Raw genomic sequence first — 21,503 nt, forward strand, 5'->3', positions numbered from 1 at the left:
AGAGTTGAACAACGGGCCCCTACTTGGCCCAGCACTGGGGAACCTAGCTTTGACACACCTATATTGGCCTAGGCTTGGGCCAGGACTTGGTAACCTAGCCTTGGCCGTTACAATGATTACCCGGGCTTGGGCCAAGACTGGGTAACCTAGCCTTGGCCGTCCAATGGCAACCCAGACTTGGGCTAAGGTAGGATTACCCAAGTTTGGATATACCTATGGTTTATATAAGTAGATCATATAAATGTACCAGTTCAACGTTAGTAGGTTCGTCCAGTAGCTACCGTTCGGACTCAGTAATCAGAAGGACGGCAGTTCGGGCCCAGAGTCCAGCAGAATTTCCACCGAGTTTTTTTCACGTCATTTACCTCCCTTAGATAATTAAAACGTTAATGATCATGAATTCTACGAGGTTAATAATACTAAATTTTTTTAAATTAAATTTATTCGTTTCCTGGAAGCCTGGGCCAGGTCTGGCAACCAGGCTTGGCCCGAGATTATCATTCCAGGCTTCTACCAAGGCTGGGCCAAGACTGGCTTACAAGCCTGGCCCAAGGTTCTACAAAGTTGGGCCAAGCCTGGGCCCGTGGTACTTTCCTCTCTGGGGTGTAGCTTTTACTAAATCTTGTACTGATATAAATGGGCAACTTTATATTTTTTTGGTTAAAAAATATTTTTTTGGTTAAAGAATATTTTTTTATTTATTTATTTTCACTATAACAACAAGTTTTTAACAACTTCATGTTAAAAAAATACAGTAGGACCTCGTTATAAGATTATTAGTTTCTCTCTCAAACAGGTCCGATTATTTTAGCAAATTTATTCGGCATAGTTTTTACATCGACAAAAGCATCGTGATGTATGATGCAGATGTTTTTACTACCTGTAAGATAAACGTAAACATAAGTTACAAAGAATGAGAATAGCTTATAATAATAAATAGAAATATTTTGATTATTACGAGTGCGAAATTTTCAATAGATAAATCCATTAGTTTAGCAGCGGTCAACTTGCAGGGGACTTGACTTCTCCTCAGCATCAAAATTAGCAATTTTTGTGACTTGATTGAGTTATTGTACCATGTCGCATTACCTCTGTGAAATATAATTATTTGAATGTGTTGTCAGGAACATTTAATTGATTATACAAAAATTATTAATTAAGGGGGGAAATACGTGTAGAGGCTTGAAAAAATTCCAAATTTTTTTTTTTCATAAATCGCTTGTAAAACTATTGAAAAATACACAGTTAAAATTTCAGGTCAAAATTATTATTCGTTCAAAAGTTACAAGCGGTTCAGTAAGTGCGCTCGGTACAGCGCCCGAGAACATAATTACCTGAACGGAGCGGTCGGTTAGGATCGAGTAGGTAGTCATTCATATACTTCCAGGTATATATTTTTATATATAAAAGCATATAAAGCTGAATAAGGCTTACAATATGGTGCTGGAATAGCTGATTAATTCGTAAGTTGTTTCAATTCGTTTAATACGACTTTATATTAACCTTTTGGCACCGTGGCTTTATTTACTGGTAACAATTTATCGAAACAAAAATTTTTCATAAAAAATTTTTCATACAAAAATTTCTCACATGCAAAAAATTCTCACAGAGCAAAAAATTATCATTTAAAAGTTTCTCAAATATTTTATTATCACTTTATCATAAAAAATTCATAATTAAATAAATATTAATTTTAATAATAATTAATAATACCAAATAGATTTTGACAATGAGAAATTTCGCCTTTGAGAAAATATCGAACAAGAAATTATTGCTGATAATTTATGTCGCGAGAAATTATTGTATGAGAAAAAAAAGACGGTCACCTTAACTTTTTTAATCACTTATTTTTTAAACGCGTTTTTCTTGAAACTAGTTTTTTTGAACTAGTGTACACTCTAGCTTGAAAAATTTTTAACCAATCATCTTCAAATTTAGTATATTATTTCTTTACATAATTGTGCTGAATATGAACCTCAATCAGAAGCAATTTTTTCATTGTAACTAATTTTTTTATACTAAACAATAAACAAAAAAAAGGTAAAAAAACATGACTTACTTTCACAGCCGTCAAAAAAATGGAAATTTTTTTTTTTTTCTTTAAAATGAGGTTTATATAGAAGATACATGTCTAAAAAAAGTAATAATTTTGTTGCATTGATTTCGGATAAAAATTATGGCCTCCATGATGTACACCAGTTGCGAAGTCGGACGACAACCTACGAGATGTATCAGCTGATATCTTTACTACTTTATAAGTTTTATTCTTGTAAATGTAAATTTTTACTCTTCAATATATGTATAAAATAACCCAAAAGTTTGAATAAATAATATTAATTTTTTATACCTTAAAATAATTGATTAAAATCTGCTCGAAAACGGCCATCTACACGTATTTCCCCCCTTAACATGTATTGCTCTAAGCCTTCTACGATCATTAATTTACCCAACTATCTGGACAATAATCAGTACGGTCGACTAAAAAAATTCATAAAAAATTGACTTAGTTTTTTTAAACCACTCAAGTTTATTTCAAATCTGATCAATCTCCCACTGACAGACCAATCGAAATACGAAAAGAACTAGAGACTTCTGGGAACAACGAATTGATCGAGGGAGGGTTGAATTCGAGGCTGCGAGCTTATCAGTAACTTGCTACTGCCCGGGAAAAAATGATCGGACCTGATCAGACATGAACAGGCATGAGTCTTCAGGCCTGATCAGACATGAAAAATGGCCATGCCTGACCAGGCCTGATCAGGCATGTTCAGGTCTGATCAGGTATGTTCATGTCTGTTCGTGCCCACCCGGGTAAAAAAATTATATATAAAAAATGGCCCTATATAATTATATATAATTATGTATAACTATATTCAATTATACATGTATATAATTATTGCTATAAAAATAAAAAAAATAAAAAATTCGGGCGTGTGCAGGATTTGAACCGTGGACCTTGCTCTTGAAAGTGTAACTCGCTACCCACTGACCTAAGAGATTTAGTTGAAAAGTAAGTTTCGTATGAACTTCAAGTTATAAAAATCTTATACGTGATAGATTCTTGGTCAACAAAATTTTAGATCTATGAACAGACATGAACAGCCATGAACAGACATGAACATATATGACCAGGCATGAACAGGCATAGACAGGTATGATCAGGCCTGAGCGTATTTAACGCTTCAGACATGAACAGGCATGAACAGACATGACCAGGCATGGGCAGGTATGATCAGGCATGAGCGTATTTAACGCTTCAGACATGAACAGGCATGGACAGGTATGAACAGGCATGATCAGACCTGACTGTATTTAACGCTTCAGACATGAACAGGCATGGACAGGTATGATTAGGCCTGATCATGTCTAATTTCAGGCCTAATCATACATGAACAGGCATGATCAGGTCTAATTTCAGGCCTGATCATACATGAACAGGCATGGTCAGGTCTGATCATTTTTTCCCGGGTGCGCACTAAGTTCACATCATGTTGCTATTTTTACAAACTACTTGTTGAGTGTATACTGTAGTAGGTGCAAACGATTACTTATCTTGATCATCGATTGTTGACGTAAACATTTTCATTAATCTACTAGAAATCGTATAAGGCTTAGATTATACTTTATAATTAACAAAGTTAATGCTTAATTGAAATAAAAAAGGCTACTCTACAGTGAAAACGAAAATAGGTTTCTCATTATTTCTTTTTAAACTGAATATTTTGATCTTTCGAAAAAAAATTAATAATTTTCGAAAGTTTTCGAAATTACCAGTCATCAATCTATTTGAAAATTCCATCATGAGGACAGATGGATTAGTTAGATTTCCAAGAAATCTGCTAAAAATCGCAATCTACACGGAAATAATTTTTTGATAAAAATTACTCTGTAATTTCGAGTAATCCTGGGCCGTTGCAAAAAATTGGTATTTTTTGTTTTAAATTTAATATTTTTTTTTAAATATTAACGTTGCTAGACCATGTTTTACTCTACTACTGAGTAATTTTTTAAAAGTCTTATATTTTATCGATTATTGTGAATATCTCATCTTAATCGATTAATTCGTACTCCATGCGATTAATATTTACTCCCCAATATACCATTCTTTTAAACCCATTAACTTTTTGATGAAAAATTGCTTATAACTCGAATAAGATTTTTTTATCTATGGAAGTAATTTTTACTCTAAACTGCAGAGTAATATTTCAGTAGTCTTCGTTAATCATCGGTTAATATCGGCCTCAATTAAATGTCTTTTATTTTGCTCGCGCCAACTTACATGTTACGCATACAAATGTAGGCTTGGAAAAAAAGACGATCTCTGTATCTCTCTATAACTTAATATTTATTTTAAAATTAAAAAAAAAATTTGTATCTTTTCTTTTTCAACACAATAAGAGTAATTTTTTTTAATTCTTTTTCAAAATATTTATTTTAAGTCATATTCTAGGGCAATTAGATGGTTTTTAGATTTTTATGGACATTTCTGCCTATTAATTGTAATTTTTATTGTAATTCAATATAAATTTTATAAAATGAATCATCAACTTTTCATCATAACCTACGAGTAAAAATTGAATTAGAGAGAATTTATTTAGACAGCCGCTAGGTGTAATTTTTACTCGTAATTGTGAGTAAAAATCAATCTGATTGATTTTTACTCACTGAAAGAGTGAAATTTCGTAATTCGAAAGTAAAAAGTCGTAATGGCCCAAGATTACTCCATTTAGAGTAATTTTTAGAATAAATAACATTCCCTCGCGGATTCGGAATTACTTCGAAATCATGGTGAAATTTCGGTGAGATCATAGTGGAAAGATAGTGAACCCACACGGACAAAAAATTCTACCAAAATTTACGATGTTAACATCGTAATCTCGGACTAGACTTTTATCAATGTCAATTTTTAAATGTTTTATTTCAAAATTTATTATGTGGGTTATATTTTTTACTATTTAACATCGTAATTTTAACGAAGACTTTTAGGATTAAAAATTACTGCACAAATTACAATTTAACATCGTAAAAAAAAATAAATAAAAGTTATACTTTAAAAACTATATTTATTCGTACATTTAATATTTCTATTTACTTTTTAACAAAATAAATATTACAGTGCTGCCTCTGTTATAATACGATGGAAGCTATAAAAAGTACGATGTTACATCGTACTTTTTAAATAGTAACTGGGTCCTCCGCAAGTCGTTTATATGGATCTTAAAAACAATATATAGTGTAGGCCCTTCAGTGGCCGAGTGGTCCAAGGCGTCGGACACTTCGCACTCGAAAGGACTCGGGTTCGAATCCAACTGCCGAACGATTATTATTTTAATCTTTTATTTAAAATTTCTCTTCAAATTTTACGATGTTACATCGTAATTTATATTGAAGAGCTTAAGACTTCGTATTATTTGTCTGAAGTATTATTTCTTAAATGAAACTTCCAACCCTACATCGTAAAAATTACGATGTGAAAAGTCTAGTCCATCAATACAATAATTAATCGGACAAATTACGATGTTAGCATTGTAAATTTAACTAGAATTTTTTTTTCCGTGCATGGTGAAATGACAGTGAAATCACTGTGATTTTGTGCCATTTACTTACTGTGATTTTATTACCATCCGATGGTAATTTTATGATGATTTCACCATCGATTCATAGTAGAATCACAATAGCATTACAGTTAATTTACAGTAGTATAGCTGTAAGTTGACAGTGGTATTACTGTGTGTTTACAGTGATTTCACTATCAGTTTATCCTGGATCTGCAGTGTTTCAGTCATGCTTTCTCGGTAATAATACCGTCATCATATAGTGATTTCACAGCAGTCTTACTATAGATTCTTCGTGAAATCACAATAATATCGCTCTGAATTGACAGTAATATTACTGTGATTTCTTAATCATTTAATTCTGGATCTGCTTAGTTTTCATCGAGATTTAGGGGCAATATTGAGATCCTATATTTATTGATTCAAAGATAATAATAATAAAATTAATAATAATATTATAATAGCAACAATAATCCTAATCTTGGTTTTTCAATAAATAATTTTTCTTGTTTAAAAAAATTATTTATTATCCCTTTGTACGACTTTATGTGATTCCTCCGGAGGATTAAATGCTATTTTTTTACCCTCGGTAAAGAAGGAATTTTATTTTTTTTTTTAACGCATGATGGGACTCGAACTGCCGACCCTTCGATTGAGAGCAGCTTAAGTCATGTACTTTAGCCCGCTCGGCCACCACACGCATTCAGAACTAAATATTTAATCTGTTACTTCATGCTATTCAATACTATATATACTCAAGACTAAGCTATAAGAAAAATTATTTTATTAAATACTATAAAATTAAAAGAATTCGATATTTATAAAAAAAAAATTTTTGCCTTCATTTGTAAATCATCAAGTTTTCTTAATTTAAGAATATTTTATTTTAAATTATGATAAATAATAAATATTTACTATTGAAATATTAATCTAAATGATGTACTCTTTATTTTTTGCAGTAGTTTAAATTCAATTTCTACAGTTTTGAAAAAAAAGTTATTCAATTTTTTTATTTATTTATTTTTTTTCATAATTCTGAAGAATTTTACCGTCTTAAGCTTTTATAAAATTAACTAAATTAGATAATTACAGATAAAGTTTCGCTCGGAAATTCCTAAAATAGCTAAATTTATAATAAATAAAATACATATGTGCCCAAATATTTGCTAAACTTACAAATAATTATAGGAGAATTTATGAAATAATTGATATTATTTTTTTTTTAATTCCATTTCTATCGAAACTATTGTAAAGTCACAGAGTTAACACTATCAGATTACTATGGAATCACAGTGAATTCGTAGTGAAATCACGATAAACTGACTGTGAACCCATGATAAAGCCTCAGTGTTACCATTGTTGGGTTACCATAAATCGATAGCTGATCGACAGTAAAATTATCATGAAAGTATTGTAATTTAATTGTAAACCTACGAAAGAATCACAAGTGAAATCACTATGGAACTACCATAAAATTACTGTAAAATTACTATATAACCAGAGTGGCGAAATGGCACAAAACGACTGTGAATTCACTATGAAATTACCATCAATACACAGTAAACTTACGGTAAAATTGATTTCACTGTAATTTCACTGTGATTTCACAGTAACCCCGAATCCGCGAGGGATAGCAATATTCATATGAAAATTCTTTCCATGTATAATAGTGCAGATTTGATCAATGCATAATTACATATTTTCTTGGATTCGTAAACTCATGTCTGCTAACTGTTGGGACATAAAACATAGAAAAAAGAGATGTGACATCTGAGAAATGGCAAATGTTGCGTATTTCAGTAACTGCTCAATTGTACTGAGTTCTGTTATCATCTGAAAAATTCATTGATATAGATATATACATAAACAGGGGAAACCGGGATTTGACACGGAGTACCGTAGACAGTACAATTTTGATAATTTTATTCGGAAAAAATTAATATCCAATACACGAAAAATTTGAAACACGACTGGTTCTTGTGTAGTACACGACTCAGTCGTGTTTATTCCGTGAGCTGGAATTTTTCTATTTTCTAACTTTAAAAACAAATTAGAATAGAAATTCGAAATCTAAACAATGTGAAATACGAATTACTCAATGATTTATAATTTTTCGAGTACTCTGTCGTAGCCCGGTTTTCGATGAATATATTGAACGTACCCGATAAAAAACGTTTGGATCCAATCAGATATGTCTGGATCTCGTTATATCTGCTCAGATCTAATCATATATGAGCAGATATAGAGATGTATTAAGATTGATCTCCAAGTAAATATACGCATATCCAAGCATATAAGTATATCTGCTCAGATCCAACTATATATGAGCATATAAAAATTGATATCCATGCAGATATGCTCATATCCAAGGATATACAAGTACATAAAGTTATATCTGCTCAGATCCAACTATATATAAGCAGATATAAAGATTTATATCCAAGCAGATATACTTATATCCAAGCATATATAAGTACATATAGTTATATCTGCTCTGACCCAACTGTATGTATGTGAGCATATAGATGCAAAAATAATTCATATCCAAGCAGATATACGTATATCCAAGAATTTATGACTATATCCAAAAATGTGTGTCTATATGTAGTCATACTTGGTCAGATCCAATAATATTAAAATACAGGTAAGGCTCCTGAATCGTCGAACTGACGGGGTTCTATTGCGAATAAGACATTAAATACCGAGTTTTTTTGTCTAATTATACACGAATATCTGAGTAATATACGAAAATTAAAAATTTTTATCCAAGCAGATATAAATATTTCTGAAAATAAATTATTGCACATTGGTAGTATTATATCTGTTTACATTTGACTACACTGTCAAAAATTCGCGGAGTGAATGCGGATTAAATCCGGAGTGAATGCGGAGTGAATGAATTTTTAATTATTCACTCCCCTCAGAGTGAAATTCACTCCGCAGGGGAGTTTTCGCGGAGTAGATAATTTTTTATTAATTTAATCCCTCCGGAGTGAAATTCACTCCGGAGCGGAGTTTTGAAAATATTATTGATAAAATATAACTCCACATAATAAAATCGAATTAAAAATTCGCCCATTACATTATTGATCAGCTGATATGCACACACATACACACATACATATTTAGGCACACACGCGCACTCGCACAAACACGCACGCACACATTTGCACACACGCACACATTCGAACACACGTACACATTTGTACACACGAAGACATTTGCACATTTGCACACACACACACACACACACACACACACACACACACACACACACACACACACATTTGCACACACGCACAAATTTGCACACACGCACACATTTGCACACACGCATACATTTGCACACACGCACAAATTTGCACACACGCACAATTTTGTACACCTGCACACACCAAACACACACATGCACGCAAACACACACACACACACACACACACACACACACACACACATTGTTTAGCAGTTTAATATAAATTAATATAAATTTATTTGAGTATTAAAACTCCGGACCGGAGTGAATTGGGAGTGAAATAAAATCCGCGTCACTCCGAGATCACTCCGCTAAAAAAAACTCCCAATTCACTCCGCATGCGGAGTGATTTTTTTTTAAACTCCGGAACTTCGAGTGGCGGAGTGAGTCCGGAGTGAATTCGGATTTTATTTCACTCCCAATTCACTCCGGATTTTTTTCAGTGTATATAGATTAAGGTGAATAAAATATATTTAGTCCCATGTAATAGATAGAAGTTTACGAAAATATTCATAATTTTTTTGGTTATATGTAATTGAATATAAACGTCAATAATTGAATATAAAAGTATCAATGTTTCTAAAGTATTCATCTATTTTTTTAACTTAAATATTAATTGACTTTTGATATATGTTATGCATAGGTTTATCAAAAGCATTAAGAGGTAATAGCAATAAGATCCAAAATCTGAGTAGATATTGTTTTTAGAATGGTCTAAAGTATAATATATTTATACATGCATTCATTAGAATGTGGTGAAACTTCTTTAGATGTATGTGCTTAAATCTATGTAGATTTCTTTAAAGATCGACATTTACGCAGATCTGCTTGGATACACTTAAATATTCGTGGATATAGTGAGATCTGTTTGTATCTCTTTTGATATTTTAAGATCTGTTTGGATATACTTAGATATAGTGAGATCTCTTTGGATATTGTCAGAACTGTTTGGATCCGCTTGGATCGCGCCAAAATTTGGATCCAAGCTTATCTGGCTGTTTGGATCCAATCATATATGCTTGGGTCTAAACATTTTTTATCGGGGTGTTAATAAAATTACCAGATATCCGGTAATACTCATAACTGGCGCATTCATTCCAGACAATATTCCATTACTTAAAGTATAAGCACTTTCGAGACGCTCCGCATATCTTGAATAACATGTGTATAATTTTAATTTACGACAACAAATTTGTAGTTATTATAACTATATATGTATTAGGGTACTTCGTTTGCGATGACTATTTTTTTAACTTCCCGTTGAGAAAATCGACGATTTTCAAAAAATTCGGGAAGTTATCGGTTTCACCCCGATTTTCAAAAACCGAGTTTTTATCATATGTCGACATTTGAAGGTCCTAGGGTGCTCTTCTGACATTTTCAGAGCGATGTCTGTATGTATGTATGCATGTATGTATGTTTGTATGTATGTATGTGTGTGTGTGTATGTGTGTGTGTGTGTGTGTGTGTGTGTGGGTGTAAACCTCTCATATCTTTTTGATGAATGAACCGATTCAGATGGTTCTTGCGGCATTCGAAAGGTATCTTCTGAACTTAGATTTTCAAAAAAATTGTAGACCATTTAGTCAAATAAACTCTGAGATATTTAAGAAATACGAAAAAAAAAAAAATTTTTTTTTTCGTTATTTTGGATATTGTGAAAACTGTTGGATCGATCAATTCCAAAATCTAATCAGCTCTAAAACTCGACAAAAGCTTTCGATTGCCACCAAGAACGTCTCAATCAGATAATCCGTTAAAAAGGATATCACCGACGAAAGAAACAGTAGGAAACGGTTTTTTGCAAATATCGTCGATACGACTAAACCAATCATTCCCAAAATTTTATCAGCTCTAGACCTCAATAAAACACGTCGATTGCCAGTTCAATCGTCTTAATCGGTCAATTCGTTTACGAGATATCGTTGATTAAAAAAATAGTGAAAAACATTTTTTTCCAGATATCTACAGAAAAATTGAATCATTCGATTTTAAAATCTAATCAGCTCTAGAACTTAATAAAACGCGTCGATTGCCGCCTCAACCATCAAAATCGGTTAATTCGTTCGCGAGATATCGTGGGAAATATAAATGCTAAAAAATGTTTTTTTAGAAAACAATGGCATACAAAAGTATTTTCGAGCTCGAAGAGCTCGAAAATGTATTCACAATAATGTTTTTGAGCTCAACGAGCTCGACAACAGCGGGAAGTTTTGGGGCTGGCCCGCAGGGTTAACCGATAGACCGATTTTTTTTCCGGGTCCCATGTCAAAATATCATTGTACACATTGCGTCTACAATTCTTATCCGATCATAATGAAATTTTCTACACTTATTTGTTATGTCAGATTGACATAAATTTAATGTTTTTGTGGGTATTTGGTCCAAGCCGAAGCCTATAGACCGGGAACCCCAGAGATCTTTTATTAAAGAGGATAGGTTTATTTTTTTATTTAACAAAACGATTTTTAAATCTTAATTTTTAACTATATTATCAACTCGATTACAAAAATGTTGAGGTTTAGAGATTATGCTTCTAATTACAATGTTGGAATTACCTCCTGATTCAAATATATTTCAATTATAATCCAAAGACAGGTGGCTAGTCAGCCGACTCCGATTAACAACAAAATTATGAAAATAAATTATTAGGTGGCTAGTCAGCCGACTCTAATTTACAAGATTCAAAATTATATATTTACTATTTTAATTTTAAATTACATATGCTCGAATTTTAACTTTGTGATTCTGATATAACTAACTGAACATTTCAACTTTCATATAACATTTTAATTTTAAACTACACGTGTTCGAATTTTTATTTTGTGATTCTGATATAATTAAATGAACATTTCGAATTTATTTAATATTTTAATTGTACCTGCTTTCTCTGTGCGAATACATGATGTAGTACTTATACTCGTTTAACTAACTCTTTTCCTTTTCTTTTTCTTCATTGTATATAAAAAAACTTGTGCACACTCCGATGATCGCAGCCAGAAGAGAACGAGAGTTTCCTTTTTGTTTTCTGAGCCCTAAATTTTCTCACCGGCCCCTCCATATTTTCCATTTTAGTCGGCGCACGCATTATTCTCCCTACTGAGGTTTCCCTTAGCAGGTATTCTGCTGAATGCGTGGCTCATTGTATGTTAAAAATTTTATGAATAAAAAAAAATTATTTTGAAAATTATAAAAATCAATCGGACGTAACATATTTTATGTGTAATTACCACGGTTAAGTTCGAAGATGGGCTGAATCTGTGGATTAGTTTAGAAATGGCTGTTTGAAATTTTAACGATTTTTCGAAAAAATCAGTTTTTTATCACTTTTAAAGTTCATATAACTTTAAAACTAAAATTCATAGAGAATTTCTGTAAAAAGTATTTTAAAGCTTGACTAATAAGCTTTAATTTATGACCTTAAACTTTATATTTAGACCATTTCTTTCAATAATTTGATAGCCTTGAAAATTTTAGTCCCTAGCACATCCGAATTACGGTAAATTACAGCAATTTACCGTAAATTACCGCAGCTGACCGTAATTTCGCCGAAAATCTACGGTAATTTACCGTATATTACCGCGATTTACCGCAATTTACCGTAAATTGCGGCAAATTACCGTACCTTACGGTAATTTACGGTAAATTATCGTAGATTTTCGGCGAAATTACGGTAAGTTGCGGTAAATTGCTGTAATTTACCGTAATTCGAATCTGCTAGGGTAACATCTAACACCGCAAAATAAGATCATACTACGGGAAAAATAGCGTAAATATACTGGAATAAAAATACGGCATTCTATATTGATGAATGTAGATCAAATTATTAATTTTTTACATTTATTAGAAAAAATCAAAGTAGATCGAAAAATTAAAAAATGATTAAATTGTATAGATTCTAATCTATACCTTTAATGTGAGAAAATCTAAGTTATCTAAATACTTGTAATGATATCAATGTAGATCTACAATTTGAAAGTTCGGTCAACACTGATGAGAACAGATTTCTTTACGATTTGAATAATATCCAGCACTACACAATACCAAATCTTAAAGACACGGTACCGAAATGTCAAGTAAAGACAGTTGTTTACAGTCAAATATCCGATTATCAACTGACATTCCAGTGAAAAGCTTCACATTACAGTAAAATACAGCAAATTTACCGCAATTATATGGTGAAATACCGCAATTTAACAAAACTTCTACGGTAAAGTACTGCACTGTTACCACAACTTTACGGCGAAAATGCGGCATTTTTACCGTAAACTACCGTACGTTCACCGCAACATTGCCGCAAATTTACCGCAGCTTCACCGCAAAGTCGCCGTAAATTACGGCAATTTACCGTAGATTACCGTAATTTACGGTAAATTGCCGTAATTTACGGTAATTCTGCTAGACGTCGTAAATTACGGTAAATTACGGTAAATCACTGTATTTACCGTAATTCGGATCCGCTAGGGATGGAATCAAAAATTGTTGAAAATATGGTTTTCATTCCACATAACTTATGCTTGTCCCATTATAATCCAGTTTCGTCAGTTGTATTTCATTGTGCACAAAATAACTTGTAAATTTCACTGCTATTTTATATTTTAAAAGTATTTCTTTTATTATTTATGATGTATCAAATGTACCTCTAATCCCTATGATTATCACTGGTCGTGTCATTACGATAGCACCCACAGTTCTTATCGGATCTTAATGAAATTTTTCACACTTATTCTATAGGCGATTACCTTGATCAAGTTCAAAGATGGGCTGAATCGTTTGGATAGTATTGAAATTATGGTTGTTTGAAATTTTCATGATTTTTTGTAAAAATCAGTTTTTAATCACTGCAAAAGCTTATATAACTTCAAAACCAACATTCATAGACAATTTCCGTAAAAAGTTTCTTAAAGCTTGTTTAGTAAGCTTTAATTTATGACCTCAAGCTTCTTGTTTTGATAATTTCTTCCAATAATTTGATAGCCTTGAAATTTTTAATGAAATCAAAAAATGTTGGGAATATGGTTTTTTTATTCCACATAACTTAAGCATTTCTCATTATAATCCAATTTCGTTAGTTGTATTTTATTGCGAAGAAAATAACCTGCAAATTTCACAGCTACTTTAAATTTTAAAAGGATTTCTTTTATCACTTATGATGTTTCAATCGTACCTGTACGTCCTATAATTATAACTGATCTTGCCATCGTAATAGCGATTACAATTAAGATCATACTAATTAAATTTCCTATACTTTGTTTACGTGAAGGTTAGTTTGGTACATTACCTATACAATGTTTTGTCAAATCAACTATCTGATGTTCTCCATCAAAAATAGTCGTTGTCTTTTCTTAACCTCACTCTTAGAAAACGAGCTTATAACGGGTGACCTTGACTAGCTCGTGTCCGCTAGCCAAGAGTCCTCGTTACTAAATAAATGGTTTATTATCTTTGATTATTTGATTTATTAGTTACTGATTTAGCTTGTAGCGTATGAATGTATAACATTTTATGGTTGCCAGCTCGCACTCAGGTACGCGGGTCGCTCCGTCGTTGACCGGACACGCGGCTGGAAAATAAAGCTTAATTCTACGGGGTTGGTTGAAAATAAAGTAGAGGAAATAAATAACGTACACGGAAAAAAGCGCAGCTCAAAATTAGCTAATAATTATAGTCGTCAAATAAAAATTACTTTCCTAAGAGAAATTTCCAATCGCAAACCAAAAATTACTATTATCAATGGAAAATTATATTTTTTTGTTGATTCTTACAATCAGTATTGTAAATTTTACGATTTGTAAAAGTCATAATACAGATTAGCAAAAATTGGATAAAGAATGGTAATAATCCATAATTATTTTACAATAATCATTCTGGAAATAACAAAATTCAAAAATCTCTTTGATAATATCACAATTCTGCGTTAAAAACATTTGTAAGAGTATAAATTGAATATTACAAATCATTAAGAATAAATTACTATAAAACTTATATTTATTTTTATCTATTCTATAAAATTCAGTACATAAAATAAATAGTATATTACATACCTAGGCCAGTAAAATAAGAAAAGTCTCAGAGCACATGTAATTGTTGGCCGAGGCGAAGCCGAGGCTGACAAACATGTGGTCTGAGGCTTTCTTTTTTACTGGCCAAGGTGCGTATACTATTTTTCTGCTCGACGAAGCCGGAAAGTCGCAACTTCGTTTAGGGCAGCGGCCCGAAAGTTGCCACTTTCCGGCCGGAGGGCAGAAAAAATATTAGTATAGAGTAGATAGTGATTTTTATTTGGAAACAACAGAAAAGTCACTCATGACTCAAGTTATGTTTACATGAATTTCGCAAAAATTATTCATTTATATCCTGATTATTACAATTTGTAAGATTATTAATTTTATTTTATAACATTTTAAAACTATTACTGAAAACATTGTAAAAAGAACTCTGGTATTCTAAAAATTATAATATCAAATAAATTTTGTTGAGGTATTGCAGTTTTTAAAACATCGATAACGTGAATTGCTACTTAGCGGGTAAAAATTGCTATTTGCCTGTAACTTTTAATACGAGAAATATAATATCGACTGCGTTGTATTTTATTCATATTTGGCATATACTTCGAGAAATTGGAAGGGTACCTGTAGCTGAGTGGTTAGCATGCTTGCACTTTAACTGGAATAATCGCAAGGCGTAGGTTCGAATCCCACAGTGGTAAAAAAAAAAAAAGATGGTGGATTTTAAATAGGTATTGAGATATAGACATAAATATATATACAGATACATTCCGACGATATGTATATAGATATATATGTTGGAAAAAAAATTTATTATTACACACAAGGAGACAATTTTTACTATCTGGATTAGTAAAAATTCAATAGCAGTCTCAGTGAAAGTTTTATTCTAAGATAGATTTTTTATTAAATCAAATGGTAAATTTTATTGAATGCTTTAGTTTTGTCCTCTAAAACTTAAAGTAATTTGACTTATAAATTAGTAATTCATAGGATTAAGCGATTATAATTTTTACTCATTTAAAAGGAAAATTTCCACATTATTGGATCGTTTCAAGTTTGCCTCGGCGAAATAGTAATTTTTATTTGAAAATTACCGAATATTACCAGATTTTTTTCTCCGTGTATCAATTAAATTTTATTTAACCAAGTATCCCCAATTGAATACAGTTTCCCCTGAATAATAAAATTATCGGAAAGTTTAATTTACAACATAGGACAGGTGAAATTTAAGATCCCCATACGCAATAAGTTTATGGAGGCCGAGATATTACCAACGAAAAACACTTGGAGAGAAAAAGGAAAACCAGCGATTTACTTGAGATGATGCTGTAGTTAACTCACCGACAATGGACAACGTTCCATCTCAAAGTTGATTGATGTAGTAAACCAACACCTCGGGGAAGATCCACCAGCGGACTCCTTGATAACTTGGTGCTATTGGTCACTAAATTGCACTTACTTTATTGTCTATTAAACTATAATTAACTTCACTTAACTTAATAAACTTTGCTCTTATTCGGGAAAATTTTATACAATATAAGACGAGTAAAATTAGACGAATAGAATATTCGAGGCACTTCGTTAAGCGTCCGGAACTCAAGATGACTGTAATGAGTCCCGGGAGGTAGCCAGGGCCTGGGATGCTAAGAGGCTAAGAGGCCAAGAGCCAAGAAACTAAGAGATAAGAGGCCAGGAGGCTAAAAGACTCAGACTAAGAGAGTTAGCAAGTGCTTGCTGGCCCTTTTATAAAACAAATTTGGATGGGGGTGGAACTACCCCACTATCGTCTGAATAGAATTCGATCTAGGGGGCCTCTGACCTGGCCCCGGGTGACTAGAGAGTGTCAATTGACATAAAATTATCCAAATAGATGGCCGTAGGCTCAACTAGGCTTTGGTGCTCGATTTCAAGTCGAAACGCACTGTCACAAGCTTAATTTCATATCATGACTATACACTAACGTATATCACAAGATATCTATGGAAGAAACTTTTTATATAGATTAATTGGAAAATCTACCTTCCATTTCGGCTGCCGAATGGCCTTTTTTTTTACATGACATATTTTTGATGATATATGAACCAGGGTATGTTATATATTTCTTCGGCCATAATTTTACCAAAAAGTACTAAAATCTTGGATAAAACAGCGATTTTTCAAATTTTGAGATGTTTAATTGGATTTATCTCGAAAACTACTAGCTCTACGGTAATGGCTTAGATGACTTCTTTCGTAGTAAATCAAATTCTCTACAAAAATAGTCCTGTACAATTTTGTCGTAAAGTTAATGGTTTGTGAGTAAAATAAAAGAAACCATGAAATTTGAGAAAAAATTGGCTTTAAGATTTTTTACCGGTGAGGTCGGTTACAAAACATGAATTAGCTACAAGCACTTTCAAAGACGAACGATTCCTCTGTGATTTCCACCTATGGTCGATCAAATACCTTGAAATGCCGTAAAGCTATAGATAATTGAAAAAATAAAATTAAAATTTCAGGTTAATCAAATGGGAAAATTTCAAATTCATTTAGCGAGTACTTAAAATTGAAATTAAGAGCTCATCTTTGGTGAGAATGTTTTTTTTAATGTGTACAATGATATTTTGACATGGGACTTGGAAAAAAAAAGTCATTTCAAACGAAGCATCCTAATATGTATACATGTTATAAATTATCACACATACTCTAAAGCTCGCTTGTGGCCCTTTATGCAAGACTCTAAATGTTCGTAAGCAATATCGTTCGAGTTTGACAAATAATCTTCTCCTTTACGCCCTTTCGAATAATTTTCATCGAATGGTGTACTTTCTAGTCGACATCTACTCAAACATACTGACCATTAGTTGAGAATAGTGATTCGCAAAAATAACAACTATGTTCTACATCAAATACTTGGATAGTACCCCACAACTGCGAATAATCCACAAACGTGTTGCACGAAGGTGATTAACACAATGTCGCACGAAATAATAACAACTATAATATTGAAAACAAAAATATTTGTAATAGTTAACATTGTCCAGTAATGCTTATTTATGTTAATTATTATGTACTCCAACGGTAGAGCCAATTTAAGTGGAACAGTTTCATTTGTTTCCACGAATATATTTACAATTCTCGGAAAAATCGGTTCTATCACAAAAATTGTTGTTGACATGTATGCAAGTCCTTCGTAAAAATTATAAATTACTGTTAATTATAAAATTTACGTCTGATTCCGAAATGTACGGTGATCATTACCTGCATATCCAATTGAAAAAAAATTGCCGAGGTTCACATGATGTTGTAGTGTACGTTTTTCCACATCGTTTAATAGTAATGTCCAATCACATCTAATAGAGTCCCATAATTCTTTCATCTAAATTTAATAACTGAATCATTACTTTAATATCTTCCATGTAATAAAATTAAAATATTTCATACATCAATACGAATTAATCGGTTTAGTTTTTGTGCGTACTAAGGAAACAAAAGATCCATATTGTCGCTAAATTTCACTAGTTTTTTTTTTTTTTTCAGTAAAGTATATTCGAATGATCTGATAATAAATTTGAAAATTAAATTTATGACTTCTCTGAAATAAGTCTACACGGAAAGAAAATTATGGGAAGTATTGCTATGCATTATGGGAATGGTTCCCATAATGGTATGGGAATAGTACCTATACTACTATAGGGATGGTTCCTATATTATGGGAACCATCCCCATAATAGTATGGGAATGATTCCCATATCATTATGGGAATGGTTCCCATAATGATATGGGAATGGTTCCCATACCATTATTGGAATGGTTCCCATACCATTATTGGAATGGTTCCCATACCATTATTGGAATGGTTCCCATACCATTATTGGAATGGTTCCCATACCATTATTGGAATGGTTCCCATAATGGTATGGGAATAGTACCTATACTACTATAGGGATGGTTCCCATATATTATGGGAACCATCCCCATAATAGTATGGGAATGATTCCCATACCATTATTGGAATGGTTCCCATACCATTATTGGAATGGTTCCCATAATATTATGGGAACCATTCCCATATCATTATGGAAACCATTTCCATAATGATATGGGAATCATTCCCATATTATTATGGGAATGGTTCCCATATTGGTATAAGAACTATTCCTATAATATTATGGGAACTATTCCCATAATGTTATGGGAACCATCCCTATAATATCACTAAACTTTTTTTTTGCACAAAAGTGTAGAAATTTCCCAAAATTTGAATTTTCTTGAATGTTTTGTGCTGACAAAAAATTCTTGTTAAAAATTTTAATGTTTTTTTGCCAAATACGATTTTTCTTTTCAATGTTTGAATTTTTGTTTTTATGTTTAATAATATTTCTGTGTATTGTAGAAGTCATTACCACACTTCTTTAAATTAATTTTTTCATGATAATATGGGAACCATTCCCATAATATTATAGGAATGGTTCCTATAATAGTATGGGAACTATTCCCATAGTATTATGGGAATGATTCCCATAATGGTATAGGAACCATTCCAATTGCATTATGGGAATCATTCCCATAATATTATGGGAATAGTTCCCATACTATTATAGGAACCATTCCCATAATATTATGGGAATGATTCCTATAATATTATAGAAAGTATTCCTATAAATTATAGGAACCATTTCTATAATTATAGGAACTATTCCTATAATTATGGGAAACATTCCTATAATTATACGAACCGCTCCCATAATTTATGGTCGTAATTCCTATTATGGTATAGGATAAAATTTCACAAAATTATGGGAACCGCTGCCATAATTTTCTTTCTGTGTACAGATTTTTAAATATTTCAGGCAACAAGTCGACTTAGATCGTTTGATTCCCTTGTATAGTCGCAAAAATCTCCATCTAGAATACACACTCCGAAGAGTAAACCAAAATAATTAAAAAAGTGTAAATGGGCATACCAGGCCTGCTCTATAAATTGCATTGAAATATTTGACAATAAATGCGATATCTATCACCATTGACGAAAATGCTTCAAATAGAACATTTCGATCATCTAAATGTATCACAATAGCTATAATCTGTAATAAAATTAATGAAAAAAAAAAAATGTTTCTAAAACAAATGTTTAAATTTATTATACTTGTGGAATGAATTGCATGAAAAATGCAATCCATATAAGAGTCACTATAGTAAACTTTTGCCGTGATGACTGATACGGCCATTGGCCTATTACATGGGAAGAGTTCTTAATCATTTTGTAGAAGGGTTCTTCGAAAATATCCATTGTTCGCGGACTTTATGAGACTGACGTTCAAGAAAGTATCTACCAACTACGATGCTTTTTTTACTTTAATTACTTTGGTTGCTATATGCATTATTTTTATGACATTGATGGGCAGTTTTATTACTGCCTTTAATAAAACGGGCAATTATTCGCCTTTGTGTATATGCTGTTGCTACGGTAACACCATTTTTTGGCTGACAGGATTCATTACTGGCTGTTATAAAAGTTTAACGTCTGACACTATATATATACAGTTAATTGTTTCAATACAAAAGGGTAGAAAAAGAGCTTCCAGTGACTATAGATTCTATACCTTCTGCTTTCTATAGAAGAATATTTAATGAATTTCTTAAGAAGGTTCGAGACCGATTATTTTTCCACGGGATCTCGTAGATTTTCTATTGTATTCTCGGAAGATTACAACTCCTAGACACCAAAATTTCATTGATAAAATATATTATAAATTGACTTAGTTTTAAGAATTAACACAGTATATTTTTATTATTATTGAATTGAATCATAAAAAAAATTTTTTTTTTAATCAAATAATTTTTTTTTAATAAAATAAGTGATTAAAAAATAAACGCGGAAGTTCGGCAACAGCGCGCTAGTGTTTAGTAATTTTTTGTGTAGTATTGTTGGTCACAAGGTTTATTACTAGCTGGCGCTCAGAAGTCCAATACGAGTACTATGTGGTAGTGTGTATAAGTGTGTAAACAGTGAAGAATGTCAGCTAATTGTTGTTGCTAATAATTATGGAAGGAAGTAATATTAAAAAGCGGAAATATTGGAAAGGTAAATTAGTCTCAGAGGCTGTTTATAATAAACGTTTAAAACAATCAAAATTAAATCAACACGAGCTTTCGAAAATGATGTTCCTCAAGTCATTAAAAACAAAAAAATCATGGAAAAAATTTTAGATCATTGCCAAGAAGTCACTTCTCCAAAGTAAATTATTTATTTATTTATTTTTTTATCGCAAGATTTTTAACTTTTTTAATATTAAAAATTTCATCACTTGCTTGTGTTAACGAAAATTTTTAAAATTTGTTATATCACTAATAAAAAATCTATCAATTAAAAATTTTCGGCTTACAATTTCTAATTCATCATCTAAATCATCGAAAAAAAGTTTAAGGTTTATAAGTGATTCTGAGTTTTTCAAATTTCCCGCGCTTGTGTCATTTTACACTGTTGCCGTCGTTTCTTTGCTTCACAACATATGTGACGTCATTAACTAAAATTCGCCTCTCATTTTATTAATAATTTAATAACAAACCCATGATTAAATTTAAAAAACATATTTATGTGTTCAGAAATGTTTAATTATTTGATACTGAATAATTTATAGCGATGGTATTATTGTACCAAAAACTATAGCACTTTGAAAAATGACTCCCATTTACGCCCGT

At 31.8% G+C, this 21,503-nt stretch overlaps 2 protein-coding genes across 3 annotated transcripts in view; one reads left to right on the forward strand and one right to left on the reverse strand.

Annotated features, from left to right (window-relative positions):
* The window catches only part of LOC130672781 (differentially expressed in FDCP 8 homolog), a 66,024-nt gene that overhangs the window by 29,712 nt on the left and 14,809 nt on the right, over nt 1–21,503 (forward strand). The gene's annotated exons all lie outside the window — the stretch shown is intronic.
* On the reverse strand, nt 683–20,143 carry LOC130672783 (odorant receptor 22c-like). Its single transcript, XM_057477511.1, has 9 exons — nt 19,948–20,143; nt 19,766–19,885; nt 18,060–18,177; nt 17,723–17,987; nt 17,504–17,638; nt 9,869–9,959; nt 7,252–7,388; nt 959–1,091; nt 683–880 (listed from the first exon to the last, which is right to left on the reverse strand). Exons 1-9 carry the CDS (start codon nt 20,089–20,091, stop codon nt 833–835), a joined length of 1,191 nt encoding a protein of 396 aa, XP_057333494.1. The 5' UTR covers nt 20,092–20,143; the 3' UTR covers nt 683–832.

Source organism: Microplitis mediator, chromosome 8 (genome assembly GCF_029852145.1).
Source record: "Microplitis mediator isolate UGA2020A chromosome 8, iyMicMedi2.1, whole genome shotgun sequence".
NCBI classification, from domain to species: Eukaryota; Metazoa; Arthropoda; class Insecta; order Hymenoptera; family Braconidae; genus Microplitis; species Microplitis mediator.

Bases quoted from the DNA above. Each gene is read 5' to 3' on its own strand.
- LOC130672783 (XM_057477511.1), bottom strand. From the start codon at position 20,091: ATGGATATTTTCGAAGAACCCTTCTACAAAATGATTAAGAACTCTTCC. The intron at 7,389-9,868 runs GTAATTTTATTA...TGAATTTTTCAG, and splicing joins TGAGTATTACCGGATATCTG to ATGATAACAGAACTCAGTAC. The intron at 1,092-7,251 runs GTAATTATGCAT...TATATTTCACAG, and splicing joins TTACGAATCCAAGAAAATAT to AGGTAATGCGACATGGTACA.